Below are 24,107 nucleotides of genomic sequence, written 5' to 3'. Positions count from 1 at the left end.
GGCCACATTGAACCCCATTTGCCATGTTGACGCCCACTCGCCCATCCTCGACAGATCCCTTTGGAGTGCCTCACAATCCTTACTGGTTTTCACCACCCTAAACAACTTCATATCATCTTCAAATTGAGCCACTTCACTGCTTATTCCCATGTTTAGACGTTTTGGATATTTATCTTGTATATTTATTCTTTGGCTTCTGCATTTTCCTATGATGGATTACATGGATAGCTTCAGACAATAGATGCATTTCACTTTAATGAAGTCTCCTTTGTGAATATTTTGCGGGAAATTCAGCTCACGGTTGTTTTTTTGTTATCCTTTGCTACTTTTTACTGTGTGCTGTACTACTGATGTTGTGAAATCTACCATTAGTACAAAACCTCTCCTACTTTGCTCTCCTGCTTTGCTCTGTTGGGCCAGTGACATTCACTTAGCCTAACCTACCTCACAAGGTTTGTATGCTGAATCTGAATAGGAAATGGAACAGGGCTGAAAAGTCAAATTTGGAAAGCTGCTCACAACAAGCCGAAACAAAAGACCATCAAACACTTACGATGGGTAATATCTGGTGGGCCATAGGGATCAGTCATGTAAATGGTGGTGGGCTTTCCAACTTTTAAATACACTACGTCCGATGTATTCTTCAATATTGCTACAGCTTCTTCATGCGTTACTTCTTCTAAACAGTAATTATTTACCTGCCGGGAGAAAAAGGGATGAGTGTGTTAGGCTGACCAGGTACAGAAATAATTCATACGCTGAAGAGAAGATAAATGTTTACTCCAAGATTGCAATAGGTATGCCAATTACATAAGAACAGCCCTGTCGGATCAGACCAAATGGTTCATCTAGATCAACATCTCCTTTCCCACAGTGGCCATCAAGATGGACTGGGAGGTTCTTTCTCTGTTGTGACTCCAGCAACTGGCTTTCAGAGGTTTTCTGCTTCTGAACACAAATCTCCCATTTAACCACTATGGTTAATAGCCGTTGATGGACTTAACCCTCCATGATGATGTCTCATCCCATTTAAAAGCCACTATGCACATGAATGCTCATGATGCTGACTTGCACTGAATCAGACCACCGGTCCGTCAAGGTCAGCATTGTCTACTCAGACTGGCAGCAGCTCTCCGAGTCTCAGGCAGGGGTCTTTCCCATCACCTGCTACCTGATCTTCTCCCGTTCAGTCCCCCAGCATCTAACTTGAAGATGCTGGGGGATTGAATGGGGGACTTTCTGCATGCCGAGAAGATCACAGAATCATAGAGTCAAAGAATCATAGAGTTGGAAAGGACCTCCAGGGTCATCTAGTCCAACCCGCTGCACAATGCAGGAAATTCACAAATACCTCCCCACCACACCCGCAGTGAGCCCTGTACCTCCATGATTTCCAGCCAAACTGGCCTGGAGAAAAATTGCTTCCTGATCCCAAAATGGCAATCAGCATTTCCCTGGGTATGTAAGAAAGAGCCACAAGAACAGATGCAATCCTTCCCGCCCTCCCTTTCATGATCTGTCTAAGTTCACAGAATCAGCATTGCTGTCAGATGGCCATCTAGCCTCTGCTTAAAAACCTCCAGAGGAGGAGAGCCCACCATCTTCCGAGGGAGCCTGGTCCACTGAGGAACTGCTCTGTCAGGAATCTGCCCCTCTACTGCATTGGGCACTCCTGAATTCTAGAATTACAACAAAAAAGTTCTCTCTATCCACTTCCTCCATACAATGTGTCTTTTTATAAACTTCTGTTAAATTCTCCTTTCAGCAGTCTTTTTTTTCCCTAAATGGAAAACTTTTTGCTCTGCTGTACCCTTTGCTTGCAGAGAAGATGATGCAGTCCCTTAATCATTCCAACTGCATGCAATTTGCTACAGGTAAATAGCTTTGCAGCTCTAGAGGAATTCCTATCTATCTATCTATCTATCTAAACAAAAACTTAGAACATGAGAAGAACATTTACAATAAGACATAAAATAATTCAGTAAAACATATAAGAAGAAGAAGAAGAAGAAGAGATTGGATTATACCCCACCCTTCACTTGGAGTCTCAGAGCGGCTTACAAACTCCTCTCCCTTCTCCTCCCCACAACAGACACCCTGTGAGGTGGGTGGGGCTGAGAGAACTCTGACACAAACTGCTCTTTTTCAAGGACAGCTGTGCCAGAGCTTGTGACTGACCCAAGGTCACATCAGCAGGTGCAAGTGGAGGAGTGGGGAATCAAACCCGGTTCTCCCAGATTAGAGTCCGCACACTTAACCACTACACCAAACACCGCACACTTAACCACTACACATAAACGCACAACACCAGTGAGGAGGGGGAGGGGGGCAATAACTGTTATTGGGAGTTATGTCAAATGTAACAAAGAAGTCTTTACCTCCAGCAGAAAGACACCGACAGAGGGAGACAGACAAATCTCCCTGGGGAGGGAGTTCCAAAGTTTTGGTGCCACCACCGAGAAAGCCCTTTCTCAGGCTGCCTCTCGTCTAGCCTCATTGGTGGAAGCACCTGAAGCAGAGATTGCTCGCCTAAAAAGATAATTTGACAAGCCCAGGAGCCTTGGATAATTGTGTGTGTGTAGCTTGAGAAGAAAGCAATGGCAAACCTAGACAGCATAATAAAAAGTAGAGACATCACCCTGCCAACAAAAGAGTTTTCCCTTGTATGGCCGTGGCCCCGCCCCCAGCCTGCGCAGCGTCCTCCCGTCACTTCCGGGTGACGCGCACGTCGGGGAGGAGTTCCCCCGGGGCCTGATCTGGTGGCGCCGGGGAACGGGCCTCTGGGGCGGGGGTTTCCCCGCCCCCCGGGGGGACTTGGGATCCCTACTCTGAACTCAAAAAGGTTGGGGAAAATTCTTGGACAGAAACTATAAAGGAACCCTATACTTGCTGTTCTCAGCTCTGCAGAAGAGAGTACGAGTACAAAGTGATATATGGTTTCCCGTTTCCCCTCTGTTTGCTCATATCATGTGTACCCGAGTGGGGCACTTTAAACCACTTGAAAAGGCATGGCACTCAAGCAACCGTGGTTCCTTGAAGCCGCCTTCATTTGCTTCATGAAACTCAAGCCGGCAGGAACGTCGGAAGGAACAGTGGCAATGAAGCTAAGAGTTCCGGGGGAAACAGAGACATTTTTATTTAAATTTTTGTTCAAGTGGAAAATTGCCCTTTTACATCTGTAGGACATGGCTCATTGGGATCTGACTGGATCATAACTAAGAAGAAGATGAATGCAGATTTTTTGCTGCACCAAAGTTATGTCTTCTTGGAGGGGGCTCTTGAATATGATTTTTCTCCCCTCCAATGTATTGAAGTGCAACTCGAGTGAATATTTTCCGGCGAACATCTGTGAACTGGAGGGCTGTAATTGGTCTATTGCTGTGCATTCATGTGGCCTTTTAAAAGCTTAGAATGATTTGGAAAGCTCTAAGAAGGAAGCCGCTCCTTTTGCTGAAAGCCTAAAAATTGTTTTAAGAAAGCAGACCCATTGTCTCACCCAATTGTCTCTCTCTTATTCTTCTCAAAGCACAGAATGGAATGGGCTACATCTGGAGCTGACTGAGCACTGGAAGGGAGACAAACAACAGACAGTTGTGTTTTTTCTTTGTCTTTTAAGAAATGGGGCACAGTTAGTCTTGGCAGGATTCAGCTCAATGGGTCGGTGAATTGGCTCAGGATTAGAAAACACACACACACAGTTTGGTGTAGTGGTTAAGTGCACCAGTTTGGTGTAGTGGTTAAGTGCGCGGACTCTAATCTGGGAGAACCGGGTTTGATTCCCCACTCCTCTACTTGTACCTGCTGGATGACCTTGGGCAATCCACAGTTCTGTCAGAGCTGTTCTTGAAAAAGAGCAGTTCCTGTCAGAGCTCTCTCAGCCCCACCTACCTCACAGGGTGTGTGTTGTGGGGAGGGGAAGAGAAAGGAGTTTGTAAGCCACTCTGAGACTCCTTTGGGTAGTGAAGGGTGGGGTATAAATCCAATCTTCTTCTTCATCGTCGTCTTCTTCTTCCACACACACTTCCCTGAAAGGCAGGGAAGGAAGTTGGGAAGATCTTGCTAGATTGCTAAAAGCAGCTGAACCACATTCAGGTTGGGTTTGTTTTCTCCTCTGCTTGCAGGTACTTAGCCTGTGAATGGCCAGAGGCATTTCTGGCAGAAGAGGAAATTGGGAAGATCTGGACTGAGCTGGCTTTTCTCCTCTGCTTGCAGGTACTTAGCCTGTGAATGGCCAGAGGCATTTCTGGAAGCAGAGGAAGTTGGGAAGATCTTGCTAGATTGCTAAAAGCAGCTGAACCACATCTGGGTTGCGTTGGTGTTCTCCTCTACTTGGACATGGCCAAAGACATGGGTGAAGGGCAAGATCAAAAGGAAACTTGGCCTTTGATGCTGAGCCTGCTTGAGGCCTATATTAGCCAGTCCATTGAATCATGCCCCCTTCAGATATATTTGTTTTCTTTGTTCCAAAAACGGTAAAGAAAGGCTTTTTATTTTTTGCTATCATGCCAAGCTGACATCTGGTGACCCCTAGTGGGGCTTGAAGGCAAGGGACACTCAGAGGTGGCTTCCCATCACCTTCCTCTGTGTCAAAACCTTGGTATTCCTTGGAGGTCTCCCATCCAAATACTAGCCAGGGCCGGCCCTGCTGAGATTCCGAGATTTGAGGAGATTGGACTTGCCTGAGCTATTCAGGTCAGGGGAGCAAAGAAAGTTTTGATAAACAGGGAAGTGCAAACCCTGCTGGTGTCTTCATCATTAACCACTAAATACAAGCCAGAGAATTTTTGAAACATGGAATCTCCACTTCCTGACATTTCAATCACCACAGGGATGTCCACCCATTGGCCAGAAAGCAAACGTGGGCTTCCTTCTTGTTAAGCATCTGGGCAGAATACTGCTTGTACAGTTTCCCTTGTGTTTCTGCAAATTAAAAGGGACAGAAATTTCCTTTAGCAAAATATAAATAAAAGTTGAAAATCTGGTCCAGCTAGCCAGGAGAAAGCTTCACTTGTGGTTGACACATGGACACACACTGTGAGTAGAAGAACAGCCAAAGGCAGAATGGTTGCACTCTGATGGGTGCAGGTTCCTCAGTATATGCAGGCCTGATTGAATTCAAAACTTTATAACTATTATTTGGAGCTACACTGTTCCATTGATTCATATACAATCTGCTTGGCCTGGAACAGATATTTTTATATATATATAAATGTGTGTTTAGACCACTGAAGAAGGCCCTGTGGGATGAAACATGTTTGCTCCTGTGGTTATTATATGTGTAACCAATATTTTGATCCAGTAGTTATTGTACATGCAACCCACATTTGTTGGTGTATACTTTGTCTTGGTGGATGTAACGTGATACCCACTACCTTTGTGTTTTTATCTGCATTGTATGTATGTTGTTTTTAATCTCTAGTTTTTGTGCACTTTGCAATAAATAGATGTATTTTGTTCTATGTTTTAGATGTTCAACCTTCTAGGTTGCTACCTAGTATGCATGTAAATGCCATCAAGTTCAAACTGACCTATGGTGTCTCCAGCAAAGAAGAAGAAGAGATTGGATTTATACCCCGCCCTTCACTTGGAGTCTCAGAGCGGCTTACAAACTCCTTTCTCTTCCCCTCCCCACAACAGACATCCTGGGAGGTAGGTGGAGCTGAGATAGCTCTGACACAAACTGCTCTTTTTCAAGGACAGCTGTGCCAGAGCTTGTGACTGACCCAAGGTCACATCAGCAGGTGCAAGTGGAGGAGTGGGGAATCAAACCCGGTTCTCCCAGATTAGAGTACGCACACTTAACCACTACACCAAATTGGCTCTTGAAAGCAAAGGGCTTTCAAGGCAAGTGAGAAGCAGAGGTGGTTTGCCATTGCCTTCCCACAGAGCCAGTTTGGTGCAGTGGTTAAGTGCACGGACTCTAATTTGGGAGAACTGGGTTTGATTCCCCACTCCTCCACTTGCATCGGCTGGATGACCTTGGGCAAGCCATAGTTCGGTCAAAGCTGTTCTCTCAAGGACAGTTCTCTCAGAGCTCTCTCAGCCCCACCTACCTCACAGGGTGTCTATTGTGGGGACGGGAAGGGATGGGAGTTTGTAAACAACTCTGAGACTCTGAGTGAAGGGCAGGGAATAAATCCAATCTCCTCCTCCTCATTCCTTTGCAGAGTCTTCCTTGGTGGTCTCCCATCCAAGTACCGACCCTTTTTAGGTTCCAACTTATGGCAACCCCAGCAAGGGGCTTTCAAGGCAAGTGAGAAGCAAGAGGTGGCTTGCCATTCCCTTCCCCTGCAGAGTTGTCCTTGGTGGTCTCCCATCCAAGTACCAACCCAGCTCAGTTACCAACTTATGGTGACCCCAACGAGGGGCTTTCAAGGTAAGTGAGAAGCAGAGGTGGTTTGCCATTGCCTTCCTTTGCAGTCTTCTTTGGTGGTCTCCCTTCCAAGTATCAACCCTGCTTAGCTTCCACGATCTGACAAGATCGGGGCTATACCATACCACCTTCCCTCCTCTGTGGTGGTAACAAGGTATTTAGTATAAGGGGGAGCAACTTTGCATTTTTTGCACTAGGCTGGCCAAAGCTGGACCAGGCACCAAGATATGAGGGAAAGACATTCAGGCAGAGCTCCTGTCTGAGAAAACAGTCCTCCAGGAAAGGTAGACTAGACAAGAGTCCAGAAAGGAAGAGGGGAGGGATAAATGGAGACTTGAGAGATCTTTTTAAAAAACTGGTAATAATAGTAATTAATAAATATCGTATGGCATCATGTGTGGAATAGCCAGGACAGGGATTGTTTGGCTGCTGAAGCTGTAACTCATTTTTGGCACCACCAGGTGGCGAGCTATGCTTATTTTCAGGCTGAGAGTGCTGCAACTTGCCTTAAGTCACCCAGCTAGCTTCAAACGGGGACGTGGGGAGTCGAACCTGGTTCTCCAGATTACAGTCTGCCACTATTAACCACTATACCAAACTGGCTCTCTTTATTATTAATTATTTTATTAAAAACTGGTAACAGTGCTGGAAAGCCAGAGCAGAAGACGATGCAGGGTCTGTGGAATCGACACGCTGAAAGCTTCCTGGGCAATTACTGACTGTAGGGCTACCTTCTTTTAGAGCTAGCTTGGTGTAGTGGTTAAGAGCAGCAGGATTAGAATCTAGAGAACTGGACTCAGTTCCCCACTCTTCCACGTGAAGCCAGCTGGATGACCTTGGGTCGGTCATGGTTCTCTCAGAGCTATCTCATCCCCACCAACCTCACAGGGTGTCTGTTGTGGAGAGAGGAAGAGAAAGCGATTGTAAGCTACTCCGAGACTCCTTTGGGTAGTGAAGGGCAGGGTATAAAACCAACTCTTCTTCTTTACACGGAAAAAGGCCACTGTAAGGGTCTCTGACTGCTTGACCCATCCTCAGATTGCATGTCCTAGGCTAGAGAGTTCGAGGCAGTCTCCAAACATAATGGAGAGATGGGATCATGGTGCACTATAGAGGTACGACAGTAGGATGAAATGTAACACCTTCCGTTTCAAGGCTATAAGTATCTCACCATTTCTCAATGTAGGACAGAGCTGTCGAGCAGCTTCTTGCCTCTCACACAGAAGTCTTTTTATCCCATAATTATCCCATAATTATCCCAATAGAGATTGCTGCACAACACTTTCGGCTATTTTCATCCTGAAACCATTGCTGGTCCCTGCTAGAGTGGTGGTCATAAGTGCCCGGAGAAGCTATCCAGCCTGTTTGCGATTCATGTCCTGTAGCTCTGGTTTGTTTTTAGATGTCAATCCAAAAACTGCCTAGAGACAGTGGGAGTGCAGTCTCTTTAGATATCCCCTCCCACCTGGATTTGTGTGTGTGGAAATCTATGCAGAAAAACACGTGTGATATGAACCACACCATCAACAAGAGGGTTACAAACATGTTCAGGTTTTCATATAGGGTTGCCAACCCCCCTGGGGTCCCCCGTTTTTCGGGGGGGTTCTACCCGCCGCCGGCCAGATGGCCGGTGGGGGAAGCCCCACCCCCAACACCCACAGCCACTCATCTCTCTACCTTTAAGTGTGTGCAACCCGTGTTTCATCCCAAGCCCAAACTCCGCAAGCTTGCAAGGAAAAGCCAGCTTCGTTCTTAAAAGGGAAACGCAGCTGCTCTTAAAGGGGAAACGCCGGCTGCTGGCTACTTTAACTGCAGGGAACTGCCGTTTCTGGAGATCCGGCGCACGGGCGGGGTGGTGGTGGTGGCAGACGTCCCCAACATGACATCATCACGTCGGGGATGCCCCACCCCCTCCAGGAACGCCCCCAAAGTCCCCCGCTGGGGGTGGAAGATGGACTTGGCAACCCTATTTTCATACAATGGACCCTTAGGAGTACAGCCTTGGTCTCCCTGCAGAGTTAGCAGGCAGCTTCAAGAGGTTGTGAGACGGCGGAGGCAATGGTGGCATCCAAAAGAGCCAAGAGACCGAAGCCAGGACATGATTGAACTTATCAGAACCTATACTCTGTTTCAAGAGGCATCCCCCATGAAGGCTGCCCTCTTCCCAGTAAAATGTTAACGCTGTGATTCCTGGAGCAGGGAATTGGCAGGTAGGAGGGGAACTGGAAGCTAAAAAGATTGGGTTTCCACAAACACATGTTACAAGCATCCCATCAAACACTTACACATGTTCAAATGCTCATAAGAATATAAGAGCCCTGCTGGATCCGACCAGTGGTCCATCTTGTCCAGCATCCTGTCTCACACAGGGGCCAACCAGTTCCTCTGGAGGGCCAACAACAGGGCAGAGAGGCCGAGGCCTTCCCCTGGTAAGAACCTAAGAAGAGCCCTGCTAGATCAGACCAGTGAGGGTCCATCTAGTCCAGCATCCTGCCTCACGTAGAGGTCAACCAGTTCCTCTGGAGGGCCAACAACAGGGCAGAGAGGCCGAGGCCTCCCCCTGGTGTTGCCTCTTGGATCTGGGATTCAGAGGTTTAGTGTCTTTGAATGTGGAGGTTCCCCATAGTCACCATACTCCTGAGTGTTCATCGGAGATGCCTGCAAAAATAAGACCAGTGTTGGATTCTGCATCAGAATGTTGGCACCTCATTATTTCTAACGGGTTAGGAAGCTGGCTATCCCTGTCTGGGTGTCTGTTCCTTCAACAGCCAGCTTTCAAATAGCATAGAACAGGGGTGGCCAAACTGCAGCTTGGGAGCCACATGTGGCTCTTTCACATATGTTGTGCTGCTCCCAGCATGGTGGCTAGGGAAGTGAAGGGGGGGACAGTCTTCCCTTCCCAGCCAGTGTTCCCCTCCATGGGTAGGCTTGAGGTGGGGGGGGGCAGAGAAAGAAAGCAACTTTAAATGCATTCTCAAAAGCCCCCCACTGGGCTGGCTTGGAGAAAGCATTTGTCTCTTTAAATATCATTATCAACACCTGTTTTTACCCTTTTTGTTTTTATTTCTGGCAGTCTTATTTAATGTTAATGTTAATAAAAAGGAAATTTGCCTATTTTCCAATAAAAACATGTGTAATATCTGTTCATGCCTTGAGGCTCTCAAACATCTGACGTTTTATTCTATGTGGCTCTTATGTTAAGCAAGTTTGACCACCCCTGGGATAGAAGATGGCAGCATCATAGAAAATCAGGCGTCTCTCCTTGTAGCAAGAGTCACATAAGAACATAAGAACAAAAGAGACACCAATGTTGGATCAGGCCAAAGGCCCATTCAGTCCAACACCCTGTATCACACAGTGGCCAGAAATACCAGTGCCCTCAGGAGGTCCACCAGTGGGGCCAGGGCATTAGAAGCCCTCCCACTGTTGACCCCCCCCAAGCACCAAGAAGACAGAGCATCACTTGCCCCAGAGCCCCTATCTATACCTTATGGCTAATAGCCACTGATGGACCTCTGCTCCATATGCTTATCTAATTCCCTCTTGAAGCTGTCCATGCTTGTAGTCGCCACCACCTCCTGTGGCAGTGAATTCCGTGCGTTAATCACTCTTTGGGCAAAGAAGTACTTCCTTTTATCTGTTCTAACCCGACTGCTCAGCAATTTCATGGAGTGCCCGCGAGTTCTTGTATTGTGAGAAAGGGAGAAAAGTACCTCTTTCTCTACCTGCTCTATCCCATGCTCTATCCACATGACCTCTCGCATGGTGCAGAACAAAATGGCTTCCACATACATGATAACCATATAAATGGGCTCAAAGAGTTCTGCCAGAGAACAAAACTTTCAGAAGTTTTGTGCCGAAAAGCGGAGAAGTCAAGAATAACTAAACCGAGAACTAATACAAATTCTTCACGTCCGTTAGAGAGATCAGAGAAGCAGAAGCCATTCTTATGGGTGACAGGGACAATATTCTATTGACGCAAGCTGGCAACTCCTGTATCATAACGTAATGAATTCTATCACTCACTTTTCACAGCGGAGAATGAAAGAAACACCGTCCAACTGACAGATATTTCCCAAGGTAGTCAGGTTAGAAAGAAAAGGCATTGGAAACGATCAAGATGAATCCCGACCAAATAATTTAGAAGTCATAGCAACGAAAGACCGTCAAAGGAGAGACTGGGGGTCGGGGGGGGGGGACGGCATAAAAGTCCGTGGCTGATGCAATTAGGAGATTTTTTTTAAAAGAACAGCAGGACACAAAGAAATAAGGAGCCGAGCTGCAGGCCTATCTTCCCAATCTGTGGCATAACTGCTTGGGTAAGTAAACACAGCCTTCTAGGGTTTGTTACCTGGCCCATTCTGGGCCCTGGCCCAATAACACCTTTCTAAGCAAAGTATAAAGTATGTAGGCTGTAAGGTACAAAATCATCAATAATAACAACACTTCAACAATACATATAGATAACTGTAATAAATTAACAAACGATGATCTGCAGGTTTATCACGCCATCCAAATTCAAAGTTTCTCCTCCTCCTATGAAGTGTAGCATAACCACATTTTTTTTTCTTAGAAGAGAACCCAAAGATAATGATACGTGCAGTTCAGAATCCTTCCTTTCCCTGGAGATTATCACCACAGGTCATTCCCTTGAGAGGCTTTAAGAAGAAGAGATTGGATTTATACCCCACCCTTCACTACACAAAGGAGTCTCAGAGCGGTTTACAAACTCCTTTCCCTTCCCCTCCCCACAAGAGACACCCTGTGAGGTAGGCGGGGCTGAGAGAGCTCTGAGAGAAACTGCTCTTTTTCAAGGACAGTTCTTATCAGAACTACGGCTTGCCCAAGGTCATCCAGCCAGGTGCAAGTGGAGGAGTGAGGAATCAAACCCGGCTCTCCCAGATTAGAGTCCGTGCACTTAACCACTACACCAAACTGTTTTTTACACTGTTTCATTCAATATAGATTTACTCTCACTGTAATAGGTGAGTCACTGCATTGCAGAGTGTCTTACTTTTTAGTGCTGTAAGCATCTACAAGATACCCATTGTATTTCATTGAATGTTTTGCTTTCATATTTATCTTTTACAGTGATTGAAGAAGAACTATACCGGGACCTTGTATTGCTGTTATTCGCTGTTATACTGTCTCTGAATGTTCTAGTTCCCATTTGTATAGGACGCCTCAACTATTGTATAGTTAGATTTTGCTTGACTGCATCCTATATGTTCATTTGGCTACTGTATTTTTTAAAGTTCTGTGAGTTCATTTGTACAGGGTTTTTTTGTAATTGACTGTAAAAAGGTAAAGGTTCCCTTGCTCGAAAGCCAGTCGAATCCGACTCTAGGGTTGCGGTGCTCATCTTCGTTTCAAAGCCGAAGAGCCAGTGCTGTCCAAAGACATTTCCATGGTCATGTGGCCAGCATGACTAAACACCAAGGTGCACAGAATGCTGTTCCCTTCCCACTGAAGTGGTACCTATTTATCTACTTGCAATTTCTTGCTTTCGAACTGCTAGGTCGGCAGGACTGTAGTGTTGTACTATTTTCAATAGAGTCACTATTTGGGAATTTTCATTGTTGGAACATTTATACTGTTACTGTGTATGATTCTTTTTCTAGTAAAAAGGTAAAGGTAAAGGTTCCCTTGCTCGAAAGCCAGTCGAATCCGACTCTAGGGTTGCGGTGCTCATCTCCGTTTCAAAGCCGAAGAGCCAGCGCTGTCCGAAGACGTTTCCGTGGTCATGTGGCCGGCATGACTAAACACCAAGGTGCACGGAACACTGTTTTGTTCCCACCGAAGTGGTACCTATTTATCTACTTGCAATTTCTTGTGCTAGGTTGGCAGGAGCTGGAACTAGAGATGGGAGCTCACTCCATCATGCGGCACCCGGGTCTCGAACTGCTGAACTACCAACCTTCCACAGCCTGCAGTTCAGCGTCTTAACCACTTGAGCCACCGCAGCTCCTCCGGCAACCCGAACCAGTGGCTATTAAGCAAGGGTGACTAATTGAAACTTCTCCATTCAGAGGCAGTATACCTCCGAGTATCAGTGTTGGCGGGGCAACAACAGGGGAAGGGTTTATTCTCTGTGTCCAGCTGATAAGCCTTCCAAGGACATCTGGTTGTCAAATGTGTGAGACAGGATGCCGGACAAGATGGGCCGCTGGTCTGGTCCAGCAGAGCTTGCTCTTATGTCCATACACGCACATACAGGTTTGACCTCCCCTTCTCACCATAAGAAGCCGGTCTCCGACTTGTAACCTCCCGTCCTTCTGCGCTGCCCCTCCATCGATAATTTTTGTGACATAAATGCTGTTGTCTCCAGGGATGTGCTGATTCCCCACGCCTCCCGCAATGCTGAATCCGAGACCTGAGAAAGAGAGGAGGGAGGGCAAGCGTGATTCAAAAGGTACAGGCAACGAAAGAGAGGACAGACGATCGATACGTTTTTAATTGTCTGTAGGCCACATGGAGATCAAGGTGCCCTGCAACTGACACATGTAGGACTTTACACACACAAAAGGTATTTATTTACTTCATTTGGGTCCTTTCTCTACTGTATCCTCACAACAGCCCTGTGAGGTAGGTTGGGCTGATAGTGTGTGACTGGCCCAAGGTCACCCAGCAGGCTTCCATGGCAGAGTGCAGATGGGTCGCCCAGATCCTAGTCTGACATTCTGACTACTACACCATACCGATTCTCAAGAAAAATCATTGCAAGAAATGATTGCAAGAAATGAGAGCCAGTTTGGTATAGTGGTTATGAGCATGACCTCTAATCTGGGAGAACTGGGTTTGATTCCCCACTCTTCCACGTGCAGCCAGCTGGGTGACCTTGGGTCAGTCACAAGTTCCCTCAGAGCTGGTTTCTCAGGAGCAGTTCTCGAAAGCCCCACCTGCCTCACAGGGTGTCTGTTGTGGGGAGGGGAAGGGAACGGAGATTGTAAGCCACTCTGAGACTCCGAGTGAAGGGCAGGGTATAAATCCAATCTCTTCTTCTTCTGTGTGTGAATAATAGATGGAATCACTGAATCAGGCTACTTGTCCACTAAGTTTAGTATCACCTGTTCAGACAAGCAGCCATCCTCCAGGATCTGAGCATCTTTGCCAATCCCGTTACTCTTTGAGGTGGAGGTGCCAGAGATTGCATTAGGGAAAGCAGATTACATTTGGGAACAGAGTTACGCACCCGAGGAGCCAGCACAACTGAATACACGGCTGCTTCATCCTCTCTTCTATTCCACACCCTTTTGGTTCAAGGCTGGCAACACAGCCGAGAGTGATCACTGCCCATTATGTCTTTTCTTGGGTTTCGGAGGGGGCAACATCTTCCTTAGTTCTACCCAAGATCCCTTAGATGATGATGAAGAAGGTGTCTCAGAGTGGCTTACAATCTCCTTTCCCCACAACAGACACCCTGTGAGGTAGCTGGGGCTGAGAGAGCTCTTCTGAGGACTGCTCTTGAGAGGACAGCTCTGAAAGAACTTGTGACTGACCCAAGGCCACACCAGCAGCTGCATGTGGAGGAGTTGTGAATCAAATCTTCCAGAGTAGAGTCCATGCTCCTAACCACTACACCAGTCTGGTTTAAACGAGTCTCAATCTGTGTAAGGGGAATCAAGTGGTCCACACAGCTACACTCCACTTTAGCTCAATCCCTGAAAGGATGACTTTTGGTCTCTGTGGGGGTGGGAAGTGCCGTCAAGTCATAGCTGACTTATGGTGACCAGATGGGGTTTTCAAGGCGAGAGACATTCAGAGGTGGTTCGCCATTGCCTGCTTGCCTCCGCCTCCCGACCCTGGTATTCTTTGGAAGCCTCCCATCCAAATACTTGCAAGGGCCAACCCTGCTTACTTTCTGAGATCTGATGAGATTGGGCTATCCAGGCCCAGTCTTTGCAGCAAGAACTAATGTGGGGTGTCTCTGATGCTATTACGCATTTCAAAGAAGGCGTAGTATGAAAATAGGGTTGCCACCGGTGGGGGATGTGGAGGTTGGGTTGCCAGATCCAGGTTGGGAAACTCCTGGAGATTTGGGGATGGAGCCTGGGGAGGACAGGGACCTCAGTGGGGTACTATGCCATAGAGTCCACCCTCCAAAGCATCCATTTTCTGAAGGAAAGGGGGCTGGTCTCTATAGTCTGGAGATGAGGTATAATTCCAGGGGATCCCCAGGTCCCTCCTGGAGGCTGGCATCCCTACATGCACAAAATAAGCAAAGCTGTGCACAATAGAAGGCGCTGAGAGCAGCCAAAGCTAATAAATACAATATTGTAATATATATAAGGACATAGATGAGACTATAGAATCAAGAATAACAAAGCCATCAAATATAGCAGCAGGTGGAAGAATTGGTGTTAGAATTTCTTTCGAAGGTTTCTTTGGTTGGTGACTGGTTGCCCATTGATACCAACTGCAGATTCTTCTGAGGGTTGTTCTTCTGAGATGTGTATATCCTGGTTGTATTGAAAATTATACCTGAGAGAACTTGTAATAGTCTTAACTGAAGAAGAGTTTTTTTACAACCTTATTAATACCCGGAACCTTCCTATCAACTCTTCGGACTATTTGCCTGCTTGACTGACTTATGCTTTGTTATTCTTAATTCTATATTCTCATCTATGTCCTTGTTTGTATGTTTGTTTGTATGCATGCATGTATGTATGTATGTATGTATGTATGTATGTATGTATATTACATTACATTACAATATTGCTTTGGCTACTCTCAGCATCTTGTGCACAGCTTTGCTTATTTTTTATTTATTTTTTTGCTGTGTGATTGCTTACTGTTTATTTATCCCTATATGCAAAGCATGTTGTGGCAGCTATGGGGTGAGAGAGGGGGGGAATCTTTGAGGCAACTCCCTTCTGGACTGAAGAACATTCAGTCCTCTACTCTGGCCTCTCCTGTAGACAGGGGTCATTTCCTGCAGGAGCGCACAGGAGCGGAGCTCCGGCAGTAAAGAGCCCAGGGGGCGGGCACATGCAACAAGCCCCACCCCCTACTCCCAGCAGCCCTCAGTCAGAGCAAGAAGCAGCCAGGTAAGTCACAGAGCTCCCCCGGTCCAAAACAGTCCAGTGGCACCTTTAAGACCAAGTTTTATTCAGGTACAAGCTCTCCCTCCTCTGCGAGGGCAGATCTGCACGTTCTCCCTCACCTCAATAGCTAGCAATCCAAAACAGTCCAGTGGAGCTTTCTGACACACTTCTGGTGATGTCAGGGGGTAGGGCATATGCAAATGATTATGCTAATGAGTTGTGCTAATGAGCTCCTGCACTTCTTTTTCTACGAAATGACCCCTGCCTGTAGATATACCCCAACCACCCACAATCAAATCAAAAGGGAGACCCAAACTTTAAATTAAAGATTGGTATAGCAGGTAAGCTATGTGCTCCCTAAAGGTCTCTTACTCGGAAACCTGCTGGACTAAGCCTGTGCTTATACGTGGAGTAAACAGAGATCCCTGCTTCTTGCATCTTTGGCCTGACCCGGCAAGACACAGATGGAGATGAACAACCAAGGTTTATTTAACAGACAACAAAGTATTTAATAGGGTAAATACGAGGTGTGGATAAATATATAAAGTCAAGCTGGCTCTCAAATACAGTAAATCACCCCAAGGGGAGGTTTGATTCTCCTTTCTCCAGACAGGAGGTTACCTCATAGGGCCACCAAGTGGGGGCGGGTAAACCCCCGCTTTGGAGGCCCGATTTCCATCGCCGCGGAATCGGGCCCTGGGGGGAACCCCGCCCCCCAAAGTGACGCAACCATGTAGAGCATGTTGGGGCGTGGCCCAACTCGTTGGAGGGAAAACTCTATGGTTTTCCCTCCAACAATTGGGGCCACGCCCCAACGTGCTCTACGTCGTGCGTCACTTCCTCAGAAGCTCCCGGACCGAAGAGACGCTCCCCTGCCGGTGAGTCAGAACGACTTGGCAACCCTATTACCTCAGCAGGTTCAAGGCGGCTCTTTTCTGTCACCGAGCATTTTCCCACAGAACCTACACAGACCAGTGAGGAATGACGAGCCCTTAGCAGGATGCTTACTTGCACCACTAAAATAAGCTTTCTTCCCACGGCTGACCCCCAAACCCTAACTAGAAAGCCAAATAAAAGCCTTTCTAAGCTGACGCTCCTTTCCAGAGCCACAAAACCCCTATCTGAAAGTTTTCAAAAAATCTTTCTTCACCCTTCTTATAGCTGAGGCCAGCTCAGCCCCTCCCATCCAGCGGACTTCCATGGGCTCTGACTGGCTGACAATCACTCGGATTTGCATCAGGCCTAAAACGAAATGATTGGTTCAGAGCCCTGGAGGAGAGGTGGGACTTTTAAGGATGATTGCCACACCTGTGCTCAGCAACTGAGCTACCGCAACATTCTCGAAGGCCATGGTAGCTAGGGTAACCCTAATGGTAGCTGTTGCTTAAATCTGAGCAGCGGTGTTGGGGATTTTTGATCCCCGCCCCCACAAAATCCATTGCCTTCCTATTGTGCAATTCAAACCTAGTTCATTTTCTTGGGTCTGTAACACTGTAGGATTGTGCTGCATGGCATTACTAATTTGTCAGTACTTTGTCGCTTTTACTCAAACTGATACTTTTTTATAGATTCAGGTGGGGCAGCCGTGTTGCTCTGAAGTCCTATGGCACATTAAGACCAACAAATGCACACCTCTTCAGATACATTGATGTGTCTATGTATTTTTGTCTATGTATTTTTTTTTTATGTGTCTATGTATCTGAAGAATCTGGACACACACGACTAAAACAGATAAACAAATATACGGTCAACAGTCGTGTTAGTCTGACGTGTTAGTCAACAGTCATACGACTTATAAGAATTGCTGTACATGTATTGTGCTCTGAAGCATTACAATATGATACATAACTTAATAGAATTTATAACCCTAACCCTAACCTTGGTTTATAAATTCTATTAAGTTATGTATCATATTGTAATGCTTCAGAGCACAATACATGTACAGCAATTCTTATAAGTCGTATGACTGTTGATTGCGGGTCAGACTAACACGACTGTTGACCTTATATTTGTTTATATGTATCTGAAGAAGAAGAAGATAAGAAGAGATTGGATTTATACCCCGCCCTTCACTACCCAAAGGAGTCTCATAGCGGCCTACAAACTCCTTTCCCTTCCCCTCCCCACAACAGACACCCTGTGAGGCAGGTGGGGCTGAGAGAGCTCTGACAGAGACTGCTCTTTTTCAAGGACAGCTTTTATCAGAACTATGGCTTGCCCAAGGTCATCCAGCAGGTGCAAGTGGAGGAGTGGGGAATCAAACCTGGTTCTCCCAGATTAGAGTCCGTGCACTTAACCACTACATCAAACTGGCTTTTGTGTGAACACAAAAGCTTATATCTTGAATTAAACTTTGTCAGTCTTAAAGGTGCCGCTGGACTCAAACTTTGTCCTGAATTTTTTGAGTTGCTTTGAAACTCCTTTTGTGTGTGTGTGTGGGGGGGGAATGTGGGGTAAATTTTCAACCAAAGAAATAAATACAAATAAACCAGAGAGTATTATCGTGCCATTTTCTGTTTGTGTTAATTCTGGTTTTTTGTATCGATGAATAAGAACTATAGCAATGAAATAAAGATCACATGTGCAAGGAGTATAGCTCAGTTCGAGCCCAGTAACACCTTAGAGCAGGGGTCATTTCGTAGAAAAATAGGTGCAGGAGCTCATTAGCATAACTTATTTGCATATGCCACACCCCCTGACATCACCGGAAGTGTGTCAGACGGCAACACCCACCACTCAGGCTCCACTGGACTGTTTTGGATTGCTAGCTATGGGGGGGAATGCGCAGATCTGCCCTCACAGAGGAGGGAGAGCTTGTACCTTAAGGTGGGCTGGGTGGGCCTCTGCAACCTACCTGGCTGCTTTTTGCTCCTCATGGCCCGACTGAGGGCCGCTGGGATCAGGGGGCAGGGCTTGTTGCATGTGCCCGCCCCCTGGTCTCCTTACTGCCGGAGCTCCACTCCTGTGCATTCCCGCAGGAAATAACCCCTGCCTTAGAGACCAACAGGATTTTAAGAGTATAAGTTTTTCGAGAGTCAAAGCTCCCTTTGTCAGATACCAAGGAGTATAGAAACCATATAACGCTTGACACATTTTCTTTGGTTCTAGGAGCCAGACCCGTTCCATGTGCCCTTAGATTAGAAATTAATTGTATTTGAAAAATTGCCTGTAAACTGCTCAGAGTCCTTCGGGTCTGAGCGGTATATAAATTGAATGCATAAATAAATAAATAAATAAATAAATAAATAAATAAATAAATGGCAGGAGTCTGACTCATATTTCAGCCTTCAAGGTTATGGATGACCATATTTTCCAATTACTGCTACCACAGAAGATACTAAGTGCCACGATGAAATTTCTAGGCACCATGGAAACCTAGCGCGTGAGTTTGGTTAAGCCCTGGTATAACGTGCACTCAATACGGCTGAATCTAAAGAATGGACAGGGGAGAGCAGAGAACCTAAACTAAAGTAGAAACAAATGTCAAAAGAAACAAAATGTGGGTCATCACGAGCAGGATCTATGAAATATCGAAAAGGTGCCACTGCACACCTGGAACGTCGTTGTTTCCGCTGGGTAGAAAGACCTGCAGAGAAGACCATTTACTTTCCCCACTACTGCAGAGCTATTCTGAACTTAGTTCGGTCTGACAGATTGCATGCCGTAAGATTTTTAAAGGTTATTCTCTTTAGAAAGAAAAGGATGTCATAGTATCACGGCTTAATTAAAGCCAGCTGAAACTGACAATACATCGTAAGACGGAACTTCCTGGGCTATTTCTAGAAATCCGTGAACTCCGCATGAATTATGATCACAGTTAAAAATATAAGTGAAATTACTTCCAACTACCAGGATGATTAAAATAAAGTGTCCTCTCAATTCCCATCAAAGAAACTGATTATTCATATTGAGAGAGAGAGAGAGAGAGAGAGAGAGAGAGAGAGAGAGAGAGAGAGAGAGAGAGAGAGATCTCCAGGATAAATGTACCCATGATGGGGACAGGCTGTGTGGCTCAGTGGCAGAGCCTCTGCTTGCTTGGCATGCAGCAGGTCCTAGGTTCAATCCCCTGCATCTCCAGTTAAAAGATCAGGTAGTAAGTGATAGAAGAAGGGGACAAGAAAGGATGAGATGGTTAGACAGTGTTATCGACGCAACGAACATGAAATTAAGCAAACTTCAGAGCACGACAGAAGACAGGAGGGCCTGGCATGATGTGGTCCATGGGGTCGCGAAGAGTCAGACTCAACTGTGCGAATGAACAACAACAACAACCACAAAATAAGTGATGTGCAGGACCTCAAGCTAAGATCCTAGGGAGCTGCTGCCCATCTGAGTAGACAATACTGACCTTGATGGACCGATGGTCACATTCAGTATAAACGTCATGTTTTCATGATGTTCCACCATTCCCAAAGACTGGAATAGTTCAGAGATGTGATGCCAGTGGGACAGACATTGGACTTCACAAAACATATATCAAGGAAAGCACTTATTTGAAGCTGCCTTAACGCTCTTTGTCCTACCACTGGACAATTGCGATGAGAAGAAAAGCAAGATTCGAGTCCACTGGTGCCTTAGGGACTAACAAGATTTTTGGGACATGAGCTCGCAAGAGTCAAAGATCCCCTTATCAGATAAATCTTGTTGGTTTCTAAGGCTGATCTCCAGGAACCTCGTTGGTCTCTAAGGCGCTGTTGGACTCGAATCCCGCTCTTCTACTGCAGACCAACATGGCTATACCTCTGACTCTATCGATGGCCAGAAATGGCTCTGCAGTGTCTCAAGCAGAAGCGATGGTGCAAAAGAGACTACAGACCATCTCATCTATTTATTTACATTTATAGTCTGCATTTTTTCATTGGGACTTATGCAGAGTGAGTCATGATCAACAGGATGGGATATTCCAGAAATGGCTCTGCAGTGTCTCAAGCAGAAGCGATGGTGCAAAAGAGACTGTAGACCATCTCACCTATTTATTTACATTTATAGTCTGCATTGTTCATTGGGACTTATGCAGAGTGAGTCAATATGATCAACAGGATGGGATATTATTTTCGTTTTTTAATATGTGCATGTGCGTGTGTGTGTGTGAGAGAGTGCACCTGGAAGTCATGGCGACCTCTGGTGACTGACTGTATGTGCACCTGGAAGTCATGGAGACCTCTAGTGACTGACCCCTACTGGGGGCCTGGAGGATATTCCGAGAGGTGGCTGAATAAAGCCTGCCCCGCCTCCTGAATGCTGGTATTCCAAGGAGGTCTCCCATCCAAGTACTTGCCAGAGTCGACCCTGCTTAGCTTCCACAATCTGAGGAGATCGGGCTTGCCTGGGCTATCCAGGTCGGGGCAACCGGATAGGCGGATAGGATATTCAACAGTTATCTGAGTTGTAGAACCAACCAGAAATCTAAAAAAACAGACCCGAGGCAAAGCATATGGGTTAACCTGACCTATTAAACGATGCAAAATCACACAGTAGGATCCAGCTGACAACAACTGATGCACAGTCATATAGACCACAGTCCTTAATTATTGGTCCAAGTAACTCTGCGAACCATTTTGTGCCGTGCTACCCTATTGCCTGCATTAAAAAAGCCCTCTTGAATAATTCGGTTTTGCATACTTTTCAGAAAGCCAGGAGAGCGGGAGTCTTCCTGATCTCCTCAGGCAGGCCATTCCACAAGGTGGGGGGGCATGACAGAGGAGCCACGAAACCACATGTATGGGCAGTCATTGATTCTGCCCAATTTGCAAGTCAACACCTGTTGAAGATGCTGAGCGAAGCTGTCATGATGGAGTATGCTTGACGGGGTATAAATTGAATGAATAAAATAAAATAAATAAAGGGTTTTGTATGTGATAGCCAGTACTTCAAACTGAGCCCAGTAACTAATGGGCAGTAACTAGTGGAGCGACTGCATGTTAATTTGCGATCAATGGACTGTGCCTAGAGATCTTTGAATTACACCTATCCTGATCAGACATTAGCTTCCGGCTGCATCTTGCATGATCTCGCTTCTGTTCATAGATTCAGATCCGGAAACAATTCGATCTGTTGCCGAATTCTTGGCAATCGTGTTATCACTGAAGCGCTATCAAGATGGGTTTTAATTCACCGATATTTTATGGGAAAAACTTTATACGAGTGTTTATTTTACTCTATTTTACTGGTGTTATCCTAAAGACCTTTGATCAAAGGAACTCATTAACAGAGGAAAGGAGAGGACAAGAAATGGCTCCCCAGGGTGTCAAGCAGAGAAAGATTTTTGCTAACATTCGCTACCAGAGATCCTTCAGCTGGGGATGGCAGAGGTTGCCACTGCACATAAATGGAGCATCAATAGTGCAGGATAGTGACTTCCGGTCAACGGAACAGCGATGGCGGACGCTCTCCTCACAACGGAGGAGGCCGAATTGCACACCAGTGGCCTGGTGGGGTGCCACCTCAAGTGACACCCCCGCAGAGCCTTTGCGATAAGCTCCAGGCCAGGGGGCTTTTGAAGGGTAGCCTCTTCGATGGCGTAATGCCGAAGAATTGAAACTCCCCTCCGCCCCGAAGGACCAGTCGCTGAGTGGCCCTTGGGCACAAGCTGGACTGACCGGGACAAGCATTGGAGATCGAGCAGAATGGCGTAAAATTGAGTGCGGTCAGTTAAACTGGCCGACAATGACCATGAGTTCAGAATAAAAATAGTGCAGGATAGTGTCCTTTTGCTACCAAGTTGTGCACTACTGATCGTGGCTGTCCTTTATCCCATCAGACAGAGGTCATCTGGAGATTAGTTGTAATACCAGGAGAATTCCAAGCCTGACTTGGAGGCTGGTGATCCTACCGGGACCTGTCTTGAGAACGGTGTATTGTGCCATTGGGACCACACAGGCCTTAAGGAACCAAAGATTTTGGCCCATATTTTTAAATGCACTGCACTGATGTTCCAGGTCAGGAGTCCCCAACACGGTGCCTGAGGGTGCCACGGTGCCGACCAGCACATATTCTGGCACCCTGTCAAATGTCTTGATAAAGCAGATGGGTGTCATTGGCGGTGGCGACTGTGCTGAGCCCCCACCTGAGTTGGCATTGCAGCCAGAGGTGCTGGCATTGCCAAAACCAGAAGCCGTCCCCTCTGACTCCTCAGGAGTTGACAACTTGCCGCCGCCAGTGCCTGAACCTGTACACCCCACACCTGGTCCTGCAGCAGCCAATGAGGTACAGGTGCAACCGGGAAGCCCACCTGACTCACCCCTGCGGATGGTTCAGCTGAGGGAACAGCTCCGCAGAGACTTAGCCACCTGCCATCAAGATGCACGCTGGCAGGGAAGGCGAGCGCTGAGTCCTGAGTATTAGCAGGAGTGGTGCCGCTGCCAAGGGAAGCCAAGCCAGAGGCCTATATAGCTCACACTTAGGGTTGCCAAGTAAAAATTTTGCCGGAGCGAGGGACTCCCCACTGGCAGCTGGAGGGCGAGCATCACCCGGAAGTGACGTGACGCCGCCGGGCATGCTGGGGGCGGGGCCACAACAATCTGAAGGAAAACCATACAGATTTCCCTCGGATGACCGTGGCCTCGCCCCCAGCGTGCCTGTTTTTGTCACTTCCGGGTGACGCGCACATCGGGGTGGGGTTCCCCCCGGGGCCTGATCTGCCGGCAGCGGGGAATGGGCCTCTGGGGCAGGGATTTCCCCACCCCCCGGGGGGACTTGGCAAGCCTACTCACACTTGGGATTGGACTTGCTGTGGAAGCAACAAGTCACCTTTGTGCAGACCTTGCATCCACTTTCAGCTCCTGCTCTCAGACCCCCACTCTCGCTCGGATTCCTGGTTCCTTGACCTCCTTGGGATTGGACTTGCTGTGGAAGCAACAAGTCACCTTTCTGCAGACCTCACATCCACTTTCGGCTCCTGCTCTCAGACCCCCCACTCTCCCTCGGATTCCTGGCTCTTTGACCTCCGCTTCAGATGACTCCTCTTTCGGACTCACGGTTTGGCTCTCGCTCTGACTCAACTGGCAATGGCCTTGAACCAGACCTGACTCCCACCTCTCAGCCCAGCCCGTGACAATGGGGCTATGTGGGGCTTCTGCCCTACAAGGCTTCTGATTGGCCATTGGAGATTGGATTGGCTGTGCAGACTTTTTTAAAAAGTTGCTTCGGCAGCAGCTGCCACCACAGCACAAGGGCCTCCACTGTGTGACTGAAGGCAAGCTGCAGCAGCCATTGTGCGGAAGGCTCTGCCTCCCGCGGAAGTCATTTTGTGGCTGTGCCCACCACGCTGTGTCAGAATTCCAAAGGTGCCCACAGGCTCAAATAAAGTTTGGGGACTAGTGTTCCAGGAGACCGTCTCTAACTGCCCCCGCGGCTCTAACGGCAGTAAACAGAAAAGCAGTTGGACGCTTTAAGGATATTGTCTGTGGACATTCTGTCCGAGGACACCGTGTGCAATGATCCCGGTTTCAGATCCAGTTATCGAGAGGGGGGCCTAAGAACGGCAGCCAAAAACAATTTAACGCTGCTGATTAGAAGAAAGCGAGCATCCGAGGGAGAAACTGCTACGTGTCCAGGGGAAGCGGTCTGAACTGATGTGACAGGGCGGAATGATATAAAGAGATTGTTAAGTACCAGGGGACGAGCCGCCCCCATGTTTTCCTGGACCGTCATTTGTTTCCATCTAAATTGATAACCGCAGGAATCAATTG

At 47.1% G+C, this 24,107-nt stretch overlaps 1 protein-coding gene across 1 annotated transcript in view; it reads right to left on the bottom strand.

The window, feature by feature from the left end:
• Window positions 1-16,768, bottom strand: part of LOC107105650 (disks large homolog 2-like) — a gene marked incomplete at its 3' end in the record, with an annotated part of 82,862 nt that extends 66,094 nt beyond the window's left edge. Inside the window, exons 1-3 of the mRNA XM_015405646.1 lie at window positions 16,726-16,768; window positions 12,610-12,746; window positions 554-698 (exon numbers count right to left, since the gene is read on the bottom strand). Of these exons, the coding sequence (XP_015261132.1) occupies window positions 554-698; window positions 12,610-12,746; window positions 16,726-16,768 (325 nt within the window). The remainder of the gene's footprint in view (window positions 1-553; window positions 699-12,609; window positions 12,747-16,725) is intronic.
• Window positions 16,769-24,107: the final 7,339 nt, after the last annotated feature.

The sequence above is a fragment of the Gekko japonicus genome, unplaced genomic scaffold, assembly GCF_001447785.1.
Source record: "Gekko japonicus isolate JY-2015 unplaced genomic scaffold, Gekko_japonicus_V1.1 scaffold4032, whole genome shotgun sequence".
Taxonomy (NCBI): domain Eukaryota; kingdom Metazoa; phylum Chordata; class Lepidosauria; order Squamata; family Gekkonidae; genus Gekko; species Gekko japonicus.
The sequence above is the reverse complement of the archived record's forward strand: the minus strand, read 5'-3'. Positions and strand labels throughout refer to the sequence as shown.